The 20,501-nt window shown below is 37.5% G+C and overlaps 1 protein-coding gene across 1 annotated transcript in view; it reads left to right on the top strand.

The window, feature by feature from the left end:
• Positions 1 to 20,175, top strand: part of DICER1 (dicer 1, ribonuclease III) — an 85,214-nt gene extending 65,039 nt beyond the window's left edge. Inside the window, 3 exon segments of the mRNA XM_074213007.1 lie at positions 13,404 to 13,566; positions 13,656 to 13,731; positions 14,777 to 20,175. Of these exon segments, the coding sequence (XP_074069108.1) occupies positions 13,404 to 13,566; positions 13,656 to 13,731; positions 14,777 to 14,942 (405 nt within the window). The 3' untranslated portion in view covers positions 14,943 to 20,175.
• The last annotated feature ends 326 nt before the right edge of the window (positions 20,176 to 20,501 follow it).

Raw genomic sequence — 20,501 nt, 5'->3', positions numbered from 1 at the left:
TCAGAATGAAAATGACCCAACAATGGCATCAGCTTAGATTCTATTCTGGAGTATTGATCCTTGAGAGCACAGTAATAGGTGTATACACAATTTCAAAGAATTTTTTTCTTAACATTTGTATTAGACTCAACTACTTTAGATTCTTTTCTATTTGCTGTGGGAAAAATTGAGACAATCGATGTCAATAAATGTTAAGCATCTACTATACATCAGGCTCTGTGCTAAGATTTTTTAACTGGGAAAAACTCCATAGCATCATAGAATTCTTCTTTGCATACTAGTCCTTTTATGTCAGATAAACAATTCTGATTCTGTTTGGAAAGGAAAGATAGTCTTTTAAAAAAAAATAATCACAGTTTGGTTTTCATGCATTGACATTCGGCAGACTTTTTACTACCTTCAAAAGATTCACAGTGGACCTATTTCTGATATCTTTGAGACTTTGTTACTATCTTACATTTTTATAGGAAAAGATACTAAATCTAATGCCTTTCAGATTTTTGTATCTATTCCAATTTTTTGGCAAGTCATCCACAAACCCTCTAATACTAAAAATAATTTCCCATTCTTCCTCTGAGCTCTGCCTTCACTTTGAAGAGTCAAGAAAACTTAATTTGTACCCTAAATAACATACATCCTTCTAATTACCTTACTTATTCTTAGTTCATGACTTTCCCAACTGTATTTATAGAATCATTAGCATAGCTTTTTTGACACCAGGGTTACTGATGGGAAGAGTCAGTGCTTCCATAAATGGCTTCTTTCCATTTCTTTGACTTCTTGTCAAATTCCTAAGCACAAGTAGTATCCTTCATTCCATTCACATCGGGATCAGCACTCTGTTATGTAATATTATATTGAATGGAAATTAATTAAAACTCATATTCTTGCTTTTTTTCTTCATATTTAAGACTTTATAAGGTTATCACTATAACTACTTAAGTTAAATGTCCAGGAGTCATTCTAAAAAAATTTATCACATATTCTTTAGAGCGATTTAAGCCTACAGTTACATGAGTTGCTTTCTTCTTTCTCCTTTGATGTCAAGGTATCAAACTATTTTTGTAATCTTGGGACCATTTTTCTGTTCACATTAATAAAAGTTTTTTAAAAATTACAATCAGTAGTATAATATATTTATAATAGTGGTAGGTAATACACTTTTTGAATGTTTCTTGTGCTTTTCAGTAGCTGTGTTTTTATAAACTCCATGTTCATGTAGTTGAAAAAGATGTGTAGGTTAAAAATGGAATTGGATGCACTGGCAAAGTTTCTGTCATTAGAGGTCTTTGGAAGCATGTTTTAGAAAGAAATTCATTATTTTTGTAGGGGTTAAATTAGATGATGTCAGGTCCCTTATAGTTATGATTTCTTGATTCTAAGTAGTGGGAAGTAATCTTTATTTCAGAATAATAAGTATTTTTTCATTGCTCTGTCAATATTTTAGGGTTTGTATTTTAAGTACCTTTATTACTTCTGAAAGGCATTGGAATTGATAGCCTGAGAAATGTTTGTTGTACAGAATGAGTTTAGCAGGTGGCAATGATAGTCTTAAATAATGTAACTCCATTAATGTAATTCTCCCTTTTCCAGAAAGAATCATTATAGTGTTGAAAACTTTGTGTTCTGTTTTATTCAAGGCGTTCAGCAATAGTATCATTAAAGGATTTGGTGGGTGAAAGATACGGTTGTGTGTCTACTAAAATCAAAATAAGCTTGGTTAAACGTTTGGCGAGTCACTCAGTAAACGTTTAAGTGCCTATGATGGGTCAGACACAGTGCTAAGTGCTGATAATAAAAAGAAAGTTAAAAGATAATCCCTGCTCAGGAGTTCAGTGAAATGGAGGAGGCAACATGGAAGTAATGTGTACCAAGAAGCTCAATACAGAATAAATATAAATAATCAACAGAGAAAAGGCACTACCATCAAGAGGAATCAGCAAGGCTTGTTAGCAGATGGTGGGATTTTAGCTGCGACTTGAGGGATGCTAGGAGAAAGAAATGAAGACGGCAGGTGTTCCAGGCATGTGAGAATGTTATAAAAATTCCCAGAGTCTGATTCTAGATTAAGTTTCAGTAAGGAGACATTGTTACAATATTGCAGAGTTTGGAGGAGAGAGAGGAGAGGGTTTGGTATAAGATGAGTAAAATGTACAAATAGGTTATGAAGAATTTTGAATGCTTAACAAGTTTATCGAGTAGGGATGGAGGAAAGGGGAGTTGACAAAGCTAGCCTTAGGAAGATCACTTTGACAACTGAGTGGAGGATGGATGGAGTGGAGTGGCGGGGAGACAGGACTTGTAGCAGAGAGATCAATCTGTAAGCATGAAGTAGTGAGGACTTGTACCAAGATGGTAGCTGTTCTGTAAATGAAAAGGGGGCATATTCAGGAGATGTTACAAAAGTGAACTCAACAGGCATTGGCAACAGATTAGATATAGGGGATAATAAAGAGTGATAGGTCAAGGATGTTAGGAGGGTGGTGGTACCCTTCACAGTAATTGAAAATTTTGGAAGGAGAGTTTGGGCGAAAGTTTTGTGTTGATGTTAAGATGTCTGTAGAACTTTGATTTCATCTTGTCCAGTAGGCAGTTGGAGATGCATGTCTTGTGGTCAGCAGAGTTGTTAGGGCTGGATTTATAGATTTGAGAATTATCAGTAGAGATAATAATGGAATTTATGGGATCTAATGAGATCACCAAAGCAAGCAGTATAAAGGGAAAAATAGAAGAGTGACCAGGATAATATAACTTTGTACAAATGATATTTTTTATACATTACTAAAATATTCTTAAGAGTAAACATAATACCCCCTTCCCCCCAAAAATAGACCCTTATGAGCAATAAAGGAAAGAGAAAAAATAAAAGTAAAAAAAATAATAATGATAATGATAATAATAAATGTGCTTCAGTCTGTGTTCCAACACCACCAGCTCTGTCTCAGGTGGATCACATTCTTTAGGATAAGTCCATCACAAAAGCTACTTCCATATTTTTCCACTGTTGCCATTGCTGATCTCAACTCCCTCCATTCGTACTTCCCCACTACCATACACTATATTTCCTCTCTCCTTTCACTCTGTCCCTCTTCTTAAATGTGTTGTAGGATAACTGAGTGGTGCAGCAGACTGATCACTAGCCCTGGGGCCAAGAGGCCTCGAGCCCACATACCACCCCTAAGGCCAAGCAGCCATCCGGCCCTGTGGTCCTGGACAGGCCATCCAATCCCAGTCCCTTGCAAGAAGTAAAAGCAAAAATGCATTATATCTGACCACTCTTACCCCATGGTCCATCCTCTCCTCCATCACTCACATCCCCCCCTTCCCCCATCCCCCTTCTCTCCTTCTTACTCTAGATGTCTATACCCCATTGAGCATATATGCTGTTTCCTCTACGAGCCACCTATGATGAGAGCAGATTCCCTCATTCCCCCTCACCTTCCTCCTTCCATATCATTGCAGTAGCTCATTGTAATTAAAAAAAACATCTTATTATATGAAATATCTTAGCCTATTCCACCTCTCCTTTCTCCTACTCCCATTACATTTCCCTTTTAGCCATTGACTCCATTTTTACAATATATTATATCTTCAAATTCAGCTCTCTCCTGTGCTTCATCTATAAAAGCTCTTTCTACCTGCTCTATTAAATGAGAAGTTTCATATGAGTATTATCAGTATCATTTTTCTGTGCAGGAATACATGCAGTTCATCATCCTTAAGTTCCTCATATGTTACCCTTCTCCTCCACTCTCTATGCTTCATATGAGTCCTGTATTTGAAGATCAAATTTTCTGTTCAGTTTTGGTTGTTTCAACAGGAACAGTTGAAATTCCATTGAAAGTCCATCTTTTCCCCTGGAAGAGGACGTTCAGTTTTGCTGGGAAGTTGATTCTCGGTTGCATTCTGAGCTCTTTTGCCTTCCGGAATATTATATTTCAAGACCTATGAGCCTTTAATGTAGTTGCTGCTAAGTCCTGTGTGAGGATATAACTTTGTGGGCCACTTACAGTTAAACAGGACTTGGAGAAAGATCCAACCAAGGATACAAAGAAGAAATGGTGAGATAGGAAGAGGTGTGTTACAGTAGAGGAAAAAATATCAAAGAGAAGATGACTGTCAATTGTTGAAGGTTGGCAAGAAGTCAAGGAAGTTGAGGATGAAGACCATTATATTTGACAAAAAGAGATCATTAGTAACTTTAGAGAGAGCAGTTTCAATTGACTAGAGATTAAAGACGAGAGTGAGAGAAAAGAATGTGGTGACAGCCAGTATAGATCACCTTCTCAAGGAATTTAGCCACAAAAGGAGAATTTATATAGATGATATTTTGCAGGGATGGATAGATCAAATAAGATTTTTTTCAAGATGAGGAAGACATGAGTAGGCTTTTTCGCAGTAGGGAAAGAGGTAGTAGACAGGGAGAGATTGAAGATAAATGAGTGGGGATGATGGGTGGGGTACTCTGCTAGAGAAGATGGGGTAAAGTAGATCACCAGATGCATTTGCCTTGACTAGGAGAAGGGTCACCTCTTTTTTGTTTGTTTGTTATTTTGTTTTTAGGTTTTTGCAAGGCAAATGGAGTTAAGTGACTTGCCCAAGGCCACACAGCTAGGTAATTATTAAGTGTCTGAAGTCAGATTTGAACCCAGGTACTCCTGACTCCAGGGCCGGTGCTCTATCCACTGCGCCACCTAGCTGCCCCTAAGGGTCACCCCTTTATGTGAGACAGTGAAAGCAGAAATAGTGGCAGAAGGACTTCATGATATGAGAGAAGAGGGGAGGGGAGAAGAGGAAAAGAAGAGTTGTTTGATGAGTGGAACAGTGATTAAGTTATTTTTTTTTAAGATTTTATTTATTTTTGAGTTTTACAATTTTCCCCCTAATCTTATTTCCATCCCCCCTTCCCCACAGAAGGCAGTTTGTCAGTCTTTACATTGTTTCCATGATATACATTGATCCAAATTGAATGTGATAAGTGAGAAATCATATCCTTAAGAAACATAAAATATAAGGGATAGCAAGATCAGACAATAAGATCTCAGTTATTTTTTCTAAATTAAAGGTAATAGCCCTTGGTCATTGTTCATACTCCACAGTTGTTTCTATACAGATGGTATTCTCCATTGCAGAGAGCCCCAAATTGTCCCTGATTGTTACACTGATGGAATGAGCAAGTCCTTCAAGGTTGAGCATCACCCCATGTTGCTGTTAAGGTGTACAGTGTTTTGCTGGTTCTGCTCATCTCACTCAGCATCAGTTCATGCAAATCCCTCCAGGCTTTCCTGAATTCCCATCCCTCCTGGTTTCTAATAGAACAATACTGTTCCGTGACATACATATACACAGTTTGCTAAGCCATTCCCCAATTGAAGGACATTTACTTGCTTTCCAATTCTTTGCCACCACTAACAGGGCTGCTATGAATATTTTTGTACAAGTGTTGTTTTTACCCTTTTACATGATCTCTTCAGGATATAGACCCAGTAGTAATATTGCTGGATCAAAGGGTATGGACATTTTTGTTGCCCTTTGGGTGTAGTTCCAAATTTCTCTCCTGAAAGGTTGGATGAGTTCACAGCTTCACCAACAGTGTAATAGTGTCCTAGATCTCCCACAACCCTTCCAACTATGATCATTATCCTTTCTGATAATATTGACCAGTCTGAGAGGTGTGAGGTAGCCTCAGAGAAGCTTTAATTTGCATTTCGATAGTGAGTTAATTATAAAGACGTTTCCTTGTCAAAGAAGATATGTCACATAAATTTGTAGTAGACCAAATTTATTGGTTTTCTATAATATCAATAAGTGGTACCTGTCTAGGAGCAAAAGTGGAGTTTGGCAGGGGAAAAATCTTTAATAAGGTAAATCCAGAAGAAAGTGTATGGATGAATTGCTTTATCAAAAGGTGAAGTGGGTTGGGGCTGGCTAGGTGGCACAGTGGATAAAGCACCATCCCTGGAGTCAGGAGTACCTGGGTTCAAATACGATCTCAGACACTTAATAATTACTGTGTGGCCTTGGGCAAGCCACTTAACCCCGTTTGCCTTGCAAAAAAAAAAAAACCCTAAAGAAAACATCAAGTGGGGAAAAAGGTCGAGAAGAGAGTAGCTTGTACATGAATGATGACCTGAAAGAAATAAAGGATATGATGTCAGGAGTGGAGGAGAAAACGACTGTCAGAACTCATTGAAGGAAAAAAAAAGCTATCTTGGAGATCAGAAGACAGTAGCTCCCAGAATTTTGATTGAATGGTAAATATGACTGAGTAAACCTCATAAAAGAAGAGCTTACTGTATAATGGTGGTAGAAGAAAACCTGGAAGTGGCAATGTGGAGCAAGCGATTCAGGGGAATTCTATGCTTCATAGCCTGCCATCCCCATCTTTTCAGTCTTCTTATATCATATACTCTCTTCTTTACCCTCCATATTCTATGGTCTAATAACACTGACCTCCTTGCTGAAACTTGAACAAGACTCCCTCTCCCCTGGCCTCTTATTCCAGCAATGGCTGCACTATCATGAATTCTCCAAAGGAGCTAGGCTTTAGAGATAGCCAGAAGATGGAGTGTGAAAGGAAAAGATAGGTGATGAAAATGTGTTTGCTACCTGTGGAACAGGCATTCTGGAAAGCATAGTGGAACGAATGGGTAACTTTAGAGTGGGACATTGTCAGGGTTGGATTGAGGTGAATGGGAATAAGAAATCAGGCAATGAAGAACAGGGTAGGAGTTTTAAATTATGAACATTGAATTTTTAGGTGTGTTTTCATTGTCTTTAGGGGTTTGGCCTCTAAGTGGATCCTGTTATAGGCAGTTCAAGTGAGGGAATTGGGAACAGGTACTTAGAGCTGAAAAGGATATTGTTAATCCCTTTCCCCTAAACACCTTCCCCATCACCTCCCTAAAAATTGAGCACAGGAACCAAGCACCAGCTAACTCTGAACCTTGCAAGCTATCTGAATTTTAGAGAATCCTGGTTTCTCCCATTGTCTGCTCTCAGCCCCAGTTTGGGGAACTATTCAGGACAACACCTCTCATAAGGTAATTATTATATTTTATTGAGGCATTATATGATTTGGATCTAATTTTGTCTATCTCTAGTATATGGCTTGTATTCTTTAAAGTTTTTTTTAAAAAATCTGAACTTAAGCACTCCCCCAAAATGAGCATTTCCATATGTAAAGTAGAATCTAAAATAAAGATTGTACAAAAAACTGTGAATCTTGATTTTATTGCTTGCTTCTTTAAGCATATAATGAATTCAAACTGTCTTGATTATGCACTCTTCTGAATTTCCTCCTAAATGTTTCTATGCTTTTTTAATTTAATTTTTTTATTTTTTATTCTCATTTTGTACAAATTTTTTTTTACATTAATAAAATATTCTTGTTTAAGAGTAAACGAAATACCCCATCCCCTATAAATATAGACTTGCTTGAGCAATAAAGGGGAGAGAAAAAAAAAGTTAAAATTAAAAAATAATAGTAATAATTGTAGGTATGGCCAAGTGGTGCAATGGACGAAGCACCAGCCCTGGAGCCATGAGCACCCGAGCCCACATTCATCCCCGTAGACCCAACAATCACCCAGCCGGGTGACATGCAAGGTACCCGATCCCCACTGCCCTGCAAAAACCAAAAAGAAGGGGAAAAAAAGACCCAAAATAAAATAAAATAGTAATAATAGTAGGGGTGGCTGGGTGGCGGATAGAGCACTGGCCCTTGAGCCAGGAGCACCTGGGGCCAAATCCGGCCTCAGACAACCAACGATCACCCTGCCATGCATCTCCAGGCAGGCCACCCAGCCCCATTTGCCCTGACCCCCCAAATAATAATAATAAAAAATGTGCTTGAGTCTTTGTTCCAACACCAACAACTCTGTCATGGGTGGATCACATTCTTTATGGTAAGTCCATTGCAAAAGTTACTTCCATATTTTTCCAGCATTGCCATTGCTGATTGCAACTCCCTCCTTTCTTATTTCTCCACTACCATGTACTATATTTTCTCTCTCCTTTCACTCTGACTCTGCTGTAGGGTAGCTGAGTGGCACAGCAGACAGATCCCTGGTCCTGGGGCCAAGAGGCCCTAAGCCCCCATACCACCACTTAGGCCCAGAATCCACCTGGCCCTATGGTCCTGGTCAGGCCTTCCAATCCCAGCCCCTTGCAAGAAGAAGTAAAAAAGAAAATGTGTTATATCTGACCACTCTCCCCCCATGGTCCATCCTCTCCTCCTTTATTCACATCCCCACCCCTTCCCCCTGCCCCCCCCTTCTTACTCCAGATGTCTATACCCCAGTGAGTATATATGCTGTTTCCTCTCCTAGCCACCTCTGATGAGAGCAAAGGTTCCTTCATTCCCCCTTGCCTCCCCCCTTCCATATCATTGCAATAGCCCATTGTAATAAAGAAAAATCTTATTATATGAGATATATTGGCCTATTCCCCCCCCTCCTTTTTTCTTTCTCCCATTCCATTTCCCCTTTTTTCTATTGACTCCATTTTTACACCATATTTTATCTTCAAATTCAGCTTTCTCCTGTGCTTCAACTATAAAAGCCCCTTCTACCTGCTCTATTAACTGAGAAGGTTCATATGAGTATTATCAGTGTCATTTTTCTATGCAGGAATACATGCAGTTCATCTTCATTAAGTCCCTCATATTTTCCCCTTCTCCTCCACTCTCTTTGCTTCACCTGAGTCCTGTATCTGAAGCTCAAACCTTCTGTTCAGCTCTGGCCATTCCAAGAGGAAAATTTGAAATTCCCCTGGTTCATTGAAAGTCTATCTTTTTCCCTGGAAGAGGACATTCAGCCTTTCTGGGTAGTTGATTCTTGGCTGCATTCTAAGCTCTTTTGCCTTCTGGTATATTATATTCCAAGCCCTATGAGCTTCCAATGTAGTTGCTGCTAAGTCCTGTGTGATCCTGACTGAAGCTCCACGATATTTGAACTGTGTCATTCTGGCTGCTTGTAATATTTTCTCTTTGACTTGGGAGTTCTGGGACTTGGCTATAATATTCCTAGGGGTTGGTTTTTTTGGGATCTCTTTCTCGGCGGGATCGATGGATTCTCTCCATTTCTATTTTGCCCTCTGCTTCTAGAATATCAGGACAATTTTCCTGTAGTAATTCTTTGAAAATGATCAAGGCTCTTTTCCTGATCATGACTTTCAGGTATTCCAATAATTTTTGAATTATCTTTCCTAAGTCTGTTTTCCATATCAGTTGTTTTTTCAATGAGATATTTCACATTTTCTTCTAATTTTTCATTTTTTTGGTTTTGAAGTATTGATTCCTGATTTCTGGTAAATTCATAAATCTCCCTGAATTCTTTTCTTTGTCTGACAGATTTGTTCTCCTCGGAGATTTTTCTTATCTCTTTTTCCATCTGGCCAATTTTGCTTTTTAAAGCATTCTTCTCCTCAATAACTTTTTGAACTGTTTTATCCATTTGACCTAAGCTGGTTTTTAGCATGCTATTTTCTTAAGCATTTTTTTTGGATTTCCTTGACTAACCTGTTGACTTCATTTTCATGATTTTCCTGCATCTCCTTTCTTTTCCCAGTTTTTCTTCTAACTCCCTCATTTGATTTTCAAAGTCTTTTTTGAGCTCTGTCATAGCCTGAGCCCAATTTCTGTTTTTCTTGGAGTCTTTAGATGCAGGAGCTTGTGCTTCCTCATCTTCAGACTGAGTATTTTGATCCTTCTTGGGCTCATTTGCAAAATATTTCTCAATGGTCTTCCTCTTATTTCTCTGCTTGCTCATTTTCCAGCCTGGGCCTGGTTTTGGGGTGCTTCCTGAGCTTTTGGGACACTCCCACAAGGGTCTCAGTGTGTGAGGCTCTGTCCTCCCTCCTGGTCTGTGAATGACCATATGCACCCCCCCTGCCATGGGGCTGAGGTGGGGGGGGCCTGCTGTTCTTTAGGGGGGGTCTAGACTGTGATCAGGATCTGAATGTGGTCAGAGCCCCAGAGTCCTGTTCCAGGGGCAGAGGACAGAGCTCTGTAGTCTCTCTTCACTCCCCTCCCTCAGCTCCATGGGCTCATGCCCTGGAGGCCCCTGCTTACAGGTTCCTCCTGCTTCTGTTCCTGGATCTGGGCTGTGCTGGCCAAGCTGCTCCCTGTGTGCCCTGAGGGCTGGGCTCCATGTACTTGCTCTGGCAGAGGTCCCCTGCTGTTCCCCCACTTTGTGCCCGGTGCTCCCTGGGGCATAGCTCAGGAGACTACCCCACGCTTCTGTGAGCCCCGGTTCCCAGCGCCCTGGGGCTGCTTCCGGGAGGCTGAAGTTATTTCGCTCTGGTGGGCCACCCCTCTGGTGGGCCGCCCCTCCAACTCCAGGGAGCAGAGTCTTTCTATTCTTTTCCAGGTTACCTTGAGTAGGAGAACTGCCTCACTGGGGCCCTCTGTGGGTTCTGTCTCTCGAAAGTTTAGAGTCCTTAGTTATAAGTTTTATCAGAGAGTGCCTAAGACTGGATCCTTTCTTGTCACCATCTTGGCTCCACCCCCATTGTTTTGATGCTTTTTAAAAAATGTTTCTTGGCCGTTCCTTTCCTTAACTTTTCTTCTTTTTGGAAATACCACCAATGGTAGATATTGGTAACCTCTTCTACCACCACCACCCCCTCATTTTTTCTCTAATTAAAAACAGGAGTAGGGGGAGGAGGGAAGAGCTCTTTTAACAAATGAACACAGTCAAGTAAAACAAATTCATATAGTAGCCATGTCCAAAAACACCTGCATCTCGATTCTACAATCTCTGTGATGAGGTTAATATGCTTCATCATGATCCTGATGCCTTGGTTGGGTTGAAAATTGTTTCTCTTTATATTGTTGTAGTCATTACATAAATTGTTTCCTAGTTCTGCCTATTTTAATTTGCATCTATCCCTATTTCCCAGTATTCTGTGAATTTGTCTTTTGTCATTACAGTAACATGTCATTACATGTATATATTCCATTTTGTTCACTCATTTCCAGTTAATGGATATCTACTTAGTTTCTAGTTCTTTGTATTTTTTTTAATCTCTCCTTCAGGACCTAGGAGTGTGTTTTGCTTATGACCACTTCCTCCCCAGCATAATCTCCCACTTTAACCATACATTTCCCTCTCGCCACCTATTTCCTTGTCAAATTTATTCTTATACCAAAACACGTGTGAATGTAGGTGTTATGTTTTGTGTGTGTGTGTACATGTACATTCAATCTTCTTTTGTAAGGTTCAGATAGAGTAAAACTTCTGATGCCTGTTCCCTTCCTCTGATGCCCGTTCCCTTCCTCCCCAGTTAATTATAAGAAATAGTAAGTCCTATTCTTGTCTTCCTTCTTCCTACACTAATATCTCTTATTTTCTTTTCTTGAAGTGTTTAAAATCCTCAGAACAGAACCAATCCACCCCCTCCTCTCTTGGATGGAGGCAAGTTGGGAGGCAAGAGGTCTGTGCAGAAGAACATAAACTTCCCTAGCTTCTTTCTCCTGTTTTTTCTTCTTTTCCTCCTCCAAGGTTCTCCAGGACCCCAAAATGTATTGTAAAGGTGACAAGGTGACACATGCCTCCTTGACCACCCAGATTGCCTTCAGCATCATCGCCGAACTTTGAGTTTTTGGGTGGAGGATGGGGATGGGGGAAAGGTATTTTCACCACAAGGAAGAGTTAGGGATCTTACCTGTGTCACCTCCAGGACATGTGACCTTAAAGGCACAGGCGCCTTACCTTTGGAATCTCTAAGGGAAGTTCTTCCTGGTTTCCCATCCCTAGTTAGTTCTTAAAGGAATCCTACACTTTTACTCTCAACATGATTTTTTATTTCTGTTGGTGGAGCACTGCTACCTTTCTCCCTTCCCCTTCCCTTCATTATTCATGGGAGAAAACTTTCCATATTAAAAATTTAGGGGTGGCTAGGTGGCACAGTGGATAGAGCACTGGCCCTGGAGTCAGGAGTACCTGAGTTCAAATTCTCCCTCAGACACTTAATAATTGCCTAGCTGTGTGGCCTTGGGCAAGTCACTTAACCCCATTGCCTTGCAAAAAAAAAAACCTAAAAAAATTTTGGACTATTTTTTCTGAGGTATAAGAAGAGATTACTTTGAAGTGTGTTGAAAACTTCCTCTGAACCCTTCTGTACTCCATGGGAAGGAGTCCCCCTCCCTATTTCATCCTCTAAAAAGCCATCCTGATAGCAATGCTGTTTCCATTCAACTTCAGATACCAGATGCAATAAAAAAGTAGAATATTGGTTTTGAAAAGTGACACCGATACACAGGAGTAGCAGTTATAGGAAGAGATGCTGGTGAAAACAGAAAATAGTGTATGTAAACCCCTTTCTTTGTACCTAGTTCTACAGGCAACATATGAGACCACTGGTTCAGTTTTGCAGTGGACATACTGATCAAAGGCCCCTGAAGCCCGAGAATCATTTAAGGTTCAAACTTATGTAAAATTTTTTTATACAGAGAACTGACATAGTACTTATAGATAACTACCTTGTCACCCTTGTCGAGGGATTATAGACCACTGAAATGAGGGCATTTTCTGAATTACCTAAAATGGATTGAGGAATGAAGGGCAAGGAGTCAGGAAAATTAACTCTGGGCCGCAGCATAGAAGTGATGGCAGCAGGGGAAGATTGGGGAGGAGGCATTCTGGGTTAAGCTTTAGCATACGTGGATTTATCGACTCAAAGTTGAGTTATACTTCTTATAGTGAGGTGCTTTTTCCCTGAATTTACTCATCTCTAGCTTTAGTTTCAGACTTTGCTCCTCTGCTGCCCATAGTGGTCACTGCTCCATCCTTGAGACTTTATCATAGGAACCTTTTTGATTTCACTGATTGGTTACAGTCTTGCAGACTACATGTATTTGGCACATTTTTGGCCATACTAAGAAACTACATTCTTGTTTACTTATTCTGCTGGTTATTCTAGTATCTATTGCCCATGACCTTCTGACTGATGTTCTCTGCATTTCTGGAGTTGAAGAAATTAATGTAATTTCTCATTGGATTTCTTGATCATTATTCAATTCAGTAGGATTTTTAGGTTTTTGCAGGAGTAGATATGTAGGAGCTGGGTTGACTATATATTCTTTCAGTCATCCATCTTGACTGGAAGGAAGTACTTACATAACTGGTATTCTAAACAAAAAAATCATCTTCCTGTAGCAAGAGTTCATTTGCTTAGTTTAGTTGAATTTAGGCTTCTTTTAGTTGTATTGTTAGCTTTAAGTCTTTTTTTTTTTAATGTGGCACAATATGGTGGTTTATATTTTGTTTGGGATGTTGAGAAAGTTGCTGACCTTTACTGAAGTGAAATCTCAAGGAAAATCATTGTTAATTGAAGAATTGTTTTAAAAATATTATATTTTCACTGGATATCCATGAAATAACTGTTCTTTATTTTAATAGCTTAGACGATCTGAGGAGGATGAAGAGAAAGAGGAAGATATAGAAGTGCCGAAGGCAATGGGAGATATATTTGAATCACTTGCTGGTGCCATTTATATGGATAGTGGAATGTCATTGGAAATGGTTTGGCAAGTCTACTATCCAATGATGCGACCATTAATAGGTATTATTTGCTTTCAGAAAATGATGAATTGAAAAATAATTCCTCTCTCAGGGAACATTATTCATATTCTGTTTTCAATCTCATTATAGAAAAATTTTCTGCTAACGTGCCCCGTTCTCCTGTGCGAGAATTGCTTGAAATGGAACCAGAAACTGCCAAATTTAGGTAAGTAGAACCTTATATGGAGGCTCAGATTAATTCAGCGGTCATTAAGTTCCTGCTTACGTAGATGTGGTTCTCTTATGTGATAACCCATTAAATGACACCAATAACTGAACTAAACACCTAAAGGGAAAATGATACTTTTTCACATAGAGGCTCCAATGGATGAATGAAAAGATCACCAGGCAAGAGAGTTAGAAACCCCATGTGCTGGTCCTGACTCTGCCATTTTTTATAATCTAAAATTACTATGGGCAAGTCATTTTTACTTTTTGAACCTGATTTTTTCATTTGTGAAAATGGGATAATTATATGATACCATAGATCTGTTTGTGAGATTTAAAGCTGGAAGAGAACTTGGGCAAATATCTAGTGCAATCCCTTTACCTTATATATAAGGAAATTGAGTCCCAGAGTAGTGAAGTAAATTGCTTAAAATCTCACATATATGATAGAGAGGAGAGCTAAAGTGATTTTTATCTCTGATGCTTCGAATTTGTAGGGTTTATCTGAGAAAAATGCTGTTTATTTATAGAGAGCTATAGAAATACCCATATAAATAGATATGTCTATAGCTTTGTCAATATTCTGTCTTATGAGTTATTAGTTGGAGAGAATGATTTGGGAAACTTAAGCATATTTTATTTGGCATATATATATATATTTATAACTTAAATTGAAATTTTAAGTAATGATTTTTAAAAATAAATTGATTTTAAGGAAAGTTATTTTATTGTGGTTAAATAGTATTCATATTATCAGATGTTGTGGGTTAAAAAAAAATCAGTCTTGGTTTGTATTACCATAAACTTTTTTAGTCATTAAAAAATCAGAATCAGTCATTTTATTTGTAAGGGTTCTTTCATTTCAATAGTACCTTCCTTGATATTCTATGTCTTTTAGCTTATTTGCCTACAACATTTTTTTTACTTTTACCATTTTATGCTGAACCAAGACAAGATTAAATCTCTCTTTCTGCAGTCTCCTCAGTGCCCCTTTCAATAGAATGTGATTGGTTATCTCATTAGTAATGTTGGTTTTCTTTCAGCCCTGCAGAGAGAACCTATGATGGGAAGGTCCGAGTTACTGTGGAAGTGGTAGGAAAGGGAAAGTTTAAAGGCGTTGGCCGGAGCTACAGGATTGCCAAATCTGCAGCTGCGAGGAGAGCACTACGAAGCCTCAAAGCAAATCAGCCTCAGGTTCCCAACAGCTGAGATGCCCACTTGGAAACAAAGAAAAAAAACTAAGAGTAAAACACATTTTAAAAAGAATTTTAAAGTTGATGTTGAGAGGAACAAATTGAAGACAGAATTTAAAGTTTGTTTGAAAACAGAGTAGTAGCAGAGTCAGACATTTAACATGTATAAAAAACGTTGAAACTAATGGTAGTTTTAGTCTTTTGCGCAAACACAATCTTGTCTTCTTTCCTCACTTCTGCTTTGCTTAATCACAAGAGTGCTTTAATGATGACATTGAGCAAGTCTCCAAAACCATTGTTGTCAGGTCTTTTGTCAGTGCAGCTTTGCTTAGTGTTAGAAAGCCAGAGAGCATACAACTAAAGCAGTTGCTAGATTTCTATAGTGTGATCTTGAAATTCCTCCATCTGTGCACTAGTGCCAGTCACAAAACAGTTTATAAACCGTACTGAATGATGTGGGATGAGAGAAAATAAGTGTGCCAGTCAGTATTGTCCTCAATTTACATGTTATCTTAGTGTCAGATGACATTCCCAATCATTATTGCACTTATTAGTTAAGGACGGATTTATAATTGAAATGGCTGGGCTGGCATACTTTTAGAATAAAATTTCAGTTTTCTGATGCCACATGATCTTGCATAGAAAAGGTTCTTGCCTTAAAAAGTAAAACCCTCATGGATGTGCTTTTTTATTTCTAATCTTTTTAGAACAAATTTATTTTACATTCCCTGCATTTTATCATATATCATATGATAAAACAGCTCAATATTTATAATTCATTAATATAGCTGGATTATAATACTTTACTTTCATAGTGAACATACATAAATTATTTGAAGAGGAAAACTCAGAAGTTATGGTTAATCTGTGAAATTTTTTGATGCCATAAACACAAGTGGTCTTTGGCTAAATCTTAAATTTCATTGAACAAATGCCAGCTAGATAGTTCTAATTAAGGGAATGTTTATGGGGAAAAAATTTTGCCATGGAAGCCAAGCCGTTGCTCTAACAAAATAACCTTAGACATATCACACCTAAAATATGCTGCAGATTTTATAATTGATTGGTTACTTATTAAAAAAAAAAACCCAGAGCACCTTTACACTTAGATTTCTCATAGGAATTTCTTACTGTGCTTTTCACAATGTTGCATGCGTGTGTCACCTACCAAAGCTCTGCTGTTAAATGCCAGGAAAGTTTGATGTTAGAGATAAACTGCCGTACTCGGGATGCCTGTGATTTAGGTCATTGATTTAGAGAAACTAGCTCATTGTTGTTTCAGTCTTTTGGTGGGGGGGGGGGGGAGAAAAAAGAGGAAAAAAGTTGCATTTGTAGGCTTTGGGCCTAAATTTCTTTGATTAGATTTGGTAGGCACTCTTCACTTAAATACCTCAGTTCTTTTATTTTTCTTTTGCATGCATTTTTTTTTTCTGTTTGGTGCTATGTTTATGTATTATGCTTGAAATTTTAATTTTTTTTTTTTGCACTGTAACTATAATACCTCTTAATTTACCTTTTAAAAAGCTGTGGGTCAATTTTTTTACTCCCACCAGTATACCAGTAGAGGTTTGCTGCAATTTTGCTCCATTAATTATGCTTGAAGTTTGAGAAAGTTGAGCAGAGGTATTTGATGTTTTCCAGCACATCAGTCTGAACTTGATGCTTCATGTAATGCTGTTTTTGATGTGTTAACTCATAATTGAATACTGTATTCCTTGCTTTTAACTGCTCCAGAGAACAACCCCTTTGTGCATACACACGAAGAGAACTGTCAGCTCCAGCTTTCAAAGAAGCCTGAGTGACAGGGGAGATTTAACTTCTTCGAAATTAAGCTTATTTATTGGACTCAGATGTTGTAAAATTTAAATTGAGATTCTAAATTATTTAATGAATTTTATGAGCAAATTAATTTTAAGGAAAGTAATTTTAATGTGGTATTTTTTAAAGAAAATCTCAACCTAAGATTTCCTAACATGCTAAAACCAAGTCGATCTTGATCTATATTACCATAAATTTTTATAGCTGCTAAAAATAAGGATCGATATTAATTTTATTTGCATTGGTTATATGTGGCAGTCATTTCAACAATCCCTTGATGCCAAAAATTAAGGTTTTAGAATAATTTAAAAGAAATGAATAGAAATATTAATTTTTAAACAAATTAATATCAATTCCATTATCTCCTGGCACTAAGATCAAATGTTTTCAAAGTGACACGACATTGGAGAAAACATTCCTCAGTATCTTTTGTAACTAAAAAAATTAGTAATCTCAGTTGATTTTGAAACAAAATTAGGTCATAGGATTCTCAGGGGTTCAAATTTCCTGCTGCCATCAAAATGTTCTATCAACAGCTATTCCATTTTTGTTGGGGGAAAAAAGAGCTTAATTTAATTTGTATCTTGCCTTTCTGAAGCATTCAGTGATTCCCCTTGTTAAATAGGTGAGACTATGATTTAGGTATCTGAAATAGGTATCTTGTGACTGCTAAACTATAGTTCCTGCTGCTGATATGTTTTTGATTCTGTAAATTTCTTCCCAGTGTAACCTCATTGAAATGTTTTGCATCCATCTATTAAGACCGATCATCCTATGTTGCCATGTAATAGAACTTTGTATTCCCTTCTGTTCACGTGTTTGTAGTGTTGAGCAGAAAATACTGTTAAAGATCTGATAGTTTGAGGAATAGTCAATCAATAAGAGACTCTTGCACGCAATCTTGAGAGAGGATCTGCACAGACTCCTGAAAGGATTGTGTGGGGCTTAGTTGGCATGAACCTCCAAACATTTAATTTTTTTTCTTATTTCTATTATACTGTACTTTCAACAGTTCTAACTATGCTGCGTTTTTAATAGCTTTTTTTGCGCTGTTCTGTTCATGTAGCACAATTAAGCATTGCACTTGGTACCATGCTTTACCTCATTTCAAGGAAAATATGCTTAACAGAGAGGAAAAAATGTGGTTTGGCCTTGCTGCTGTTTTGATTTACTGAATTTGAAAAAGATAATTATAATGCCTGCAATGTGTCATATACTTGCACAACTTAAATAGGTCATTTGTAATGTCTGTGGCATTTTTACTGTTTGTGAAAATACAACAAAGATGTGTTAACAAAATTCTTAATTATGTTTTTAAATTGTTGGTTATATTTTTATTGTTATGTGAAGTGATTAAAATTAGAATGACCTCTGACACTCCTGTAATTATCTCCGAACAAACCAATATTTCACATACCTGGTGTACTAGATTCGCCTCCAAAAGAGTCAAGCGCCTGAAACAATACACTCTGTTTAAATTTCGAGAAACTCTGGTTCTGTTTGTTCAATTCATAACTGTTATTCACATAACAGCCTGTTCTTTCAGCATTGTTACTGGAAATTATGCTGTGACTTCAGAGTACAGAATATAATAGAAATTCAAGCCAACCACAGTAGTCTCAGAACTCATTGAAAGGCCCAGTGTCTTAACTTAAGACTGAGTTAATACTGAGTTAAGGCTTCAGCTCCTTTACAAAAGACGGTGCCACCCAGCTGAGATCCTGAGACCTCTATTTACAATATACATAAAATCCATCCCTCATGGGGCTTTCATATTTACAGAAAGAAAATTCACTTGTCATATTTTGTTACCTTATAAAGTGATTTTAAGTATGTTCAAATGTGTATATTTTTCAACCACTGATTAATTTTCCAGGAATTTATTTCCAAATGAATTCCTTTATTTTATACTGTACATTAAGTGTTTTTAAGTAAGATATGCCATTTTAAGACCAAGACTATTATTAAAAATGAATATCAAAATTGTGGTTACACCAGTAGCAATATGTTGGGAAATTTCCATTGCAGTAGGCCATTATATATTCCACTAGCAGTTAAAATGAAATTTTTCAAAGGTAACTTGTAAATACATTTCAATCATTCTTTGTGTCGATTTTTCCCCAGCCCATTTCCATGGGCAGCAACCACAGACAATTTTAAATTGCTTTGTCAATGCACTCAATATTCACTGCAGCAGCAGGTTGTGTAGCAAAAAGCGCAAATGTTTTGTGAACAGGAATGGAAAATTGCAGGCTTTTTAAAATTGTAAATAGTTTTGATGTAAAAGATGGTTAAAATCAAGTAGAATTAATAACAAATATAATTTGATGGACAATAAAATATTTACCATCACATGCTGCAGCTGTCTCTAAGGGACATAAAATGTAATTCATTCATACTGTAATCATGCTGCAGAAATTTGCAGTCTGCACCTTATGGATCACAATTACCTTTAATAGTTTTTTTAATGTAATAATTGTAGCTGAGTATATCTCCAATAAAGTTATGGTCTGTTCACTTTGAGTCCTTTTATTTGTTTTATTGCAAGTTCTAAAATTTTCAGAATTGATGTAGATTTGTTTTTAAGTGCTCACACTTTAAAAATTTTTTAATGCAACTTCACTGAACTGGGCAAATTTATATCTAAAACTCACTTAAAATATGTGAGTAGAGTAAGGGGAAAAACCATTTATTTTCTGTGCTAAGTGCTTTTTCAAATATTCTTTCATTTGATCCTTACAAAAAAAGATAAGGGCTATTAGTATTACATTTTTTATTTGAGGAAACTGAGGCAGGGATTGAATGGTTTTGCCCAAGGTCACATAGTTATTAGTGTATGAGGCAGGGTTTGATCTCAGGTCTTCTTTAATCTATACCTTCTCTGCTACCTAATTACTAAATTTTCTAAAGCACTAATTTATTAAATTATTAATGCATTAAATACCTCAATTTTTCTCAATGCAGCCTTGGAAGATGAAGTAATTTCAAATTACTTGAGAGTATCAACATAGAATAATGTAAGCTTAGGGATCAGAAGGTCTCCCTAGTCTCTACTCTTTAATTTTGCCATAAACTGATCATATTTCAAGCATTTATCAAGCTCCTACTAAATTCCAGATATTATCCGAGGGATACAAAGACAGACAAGACAGTTGCTCCCCATAAAAAGCTCCTGGTCTAATAGGAGAGGCAGTATAGAAATAATTGTCTACAAAGAAAATATCTACAGGATAAAGTGGAGCTCATCCCTAAGCAAGGCATACCCAATAAGGCCCAAGAAAGGTTTCTTGTATGCAGCTGGTGGGATTTTAATTGAGATTTGAAGTCAGGTTGGGGGTTGCTCCAAAGGGAGAGAGCATTACAAGGAAAGCCAGTGAAAATGACAAAAAAAGAGCAGCAAGGAGATCAATATACCTTCAGTGGAAAGAACATGGAGGAGAATGAGGATGAAGAAGGCAGGAAAGGGTCAAGTTATGAACCACTTTAAAAACCAGAGGGTTTCCTATTTGTTCCTGGAGGATATTGGGGGTCATTGGAGTTTAATTGGATAAGGGAGTAACATGATCAGAACTATACTTGAAGAAGGTCACTTTGATAGCTGAAGAGAAGATGAACTAGAATGAAGAAAGACTTCAGCCATAGAGACCATCTAGAAGGCTATTATAATAGCCCATGTGTAGACAAATCTCCTGTGATCCCCAGTTTCTTCTTTAAAACAAGGCACTTGATGAATGAATTTTTAATGCCTCCTCCAACC

This window comes from Macrotis lagotis, chromosome 1 (genome assembly GCF_037893015.1).
Source record: "Macrotis lagotis isolate mMagLag1 chromosome 1, bilby.v1.9.chrom.fasta, whole genome shotgun sequence".
Lineage (NCBI taxonomy): Eukaryota > Metazoa > Chordata > Mammalia > Peramelemorphia > Peramelidae > Macrotis > Macrotis lagotis.
This window is presented reverse-complemented; position numbering and strand designations above follow the sequence as displayed.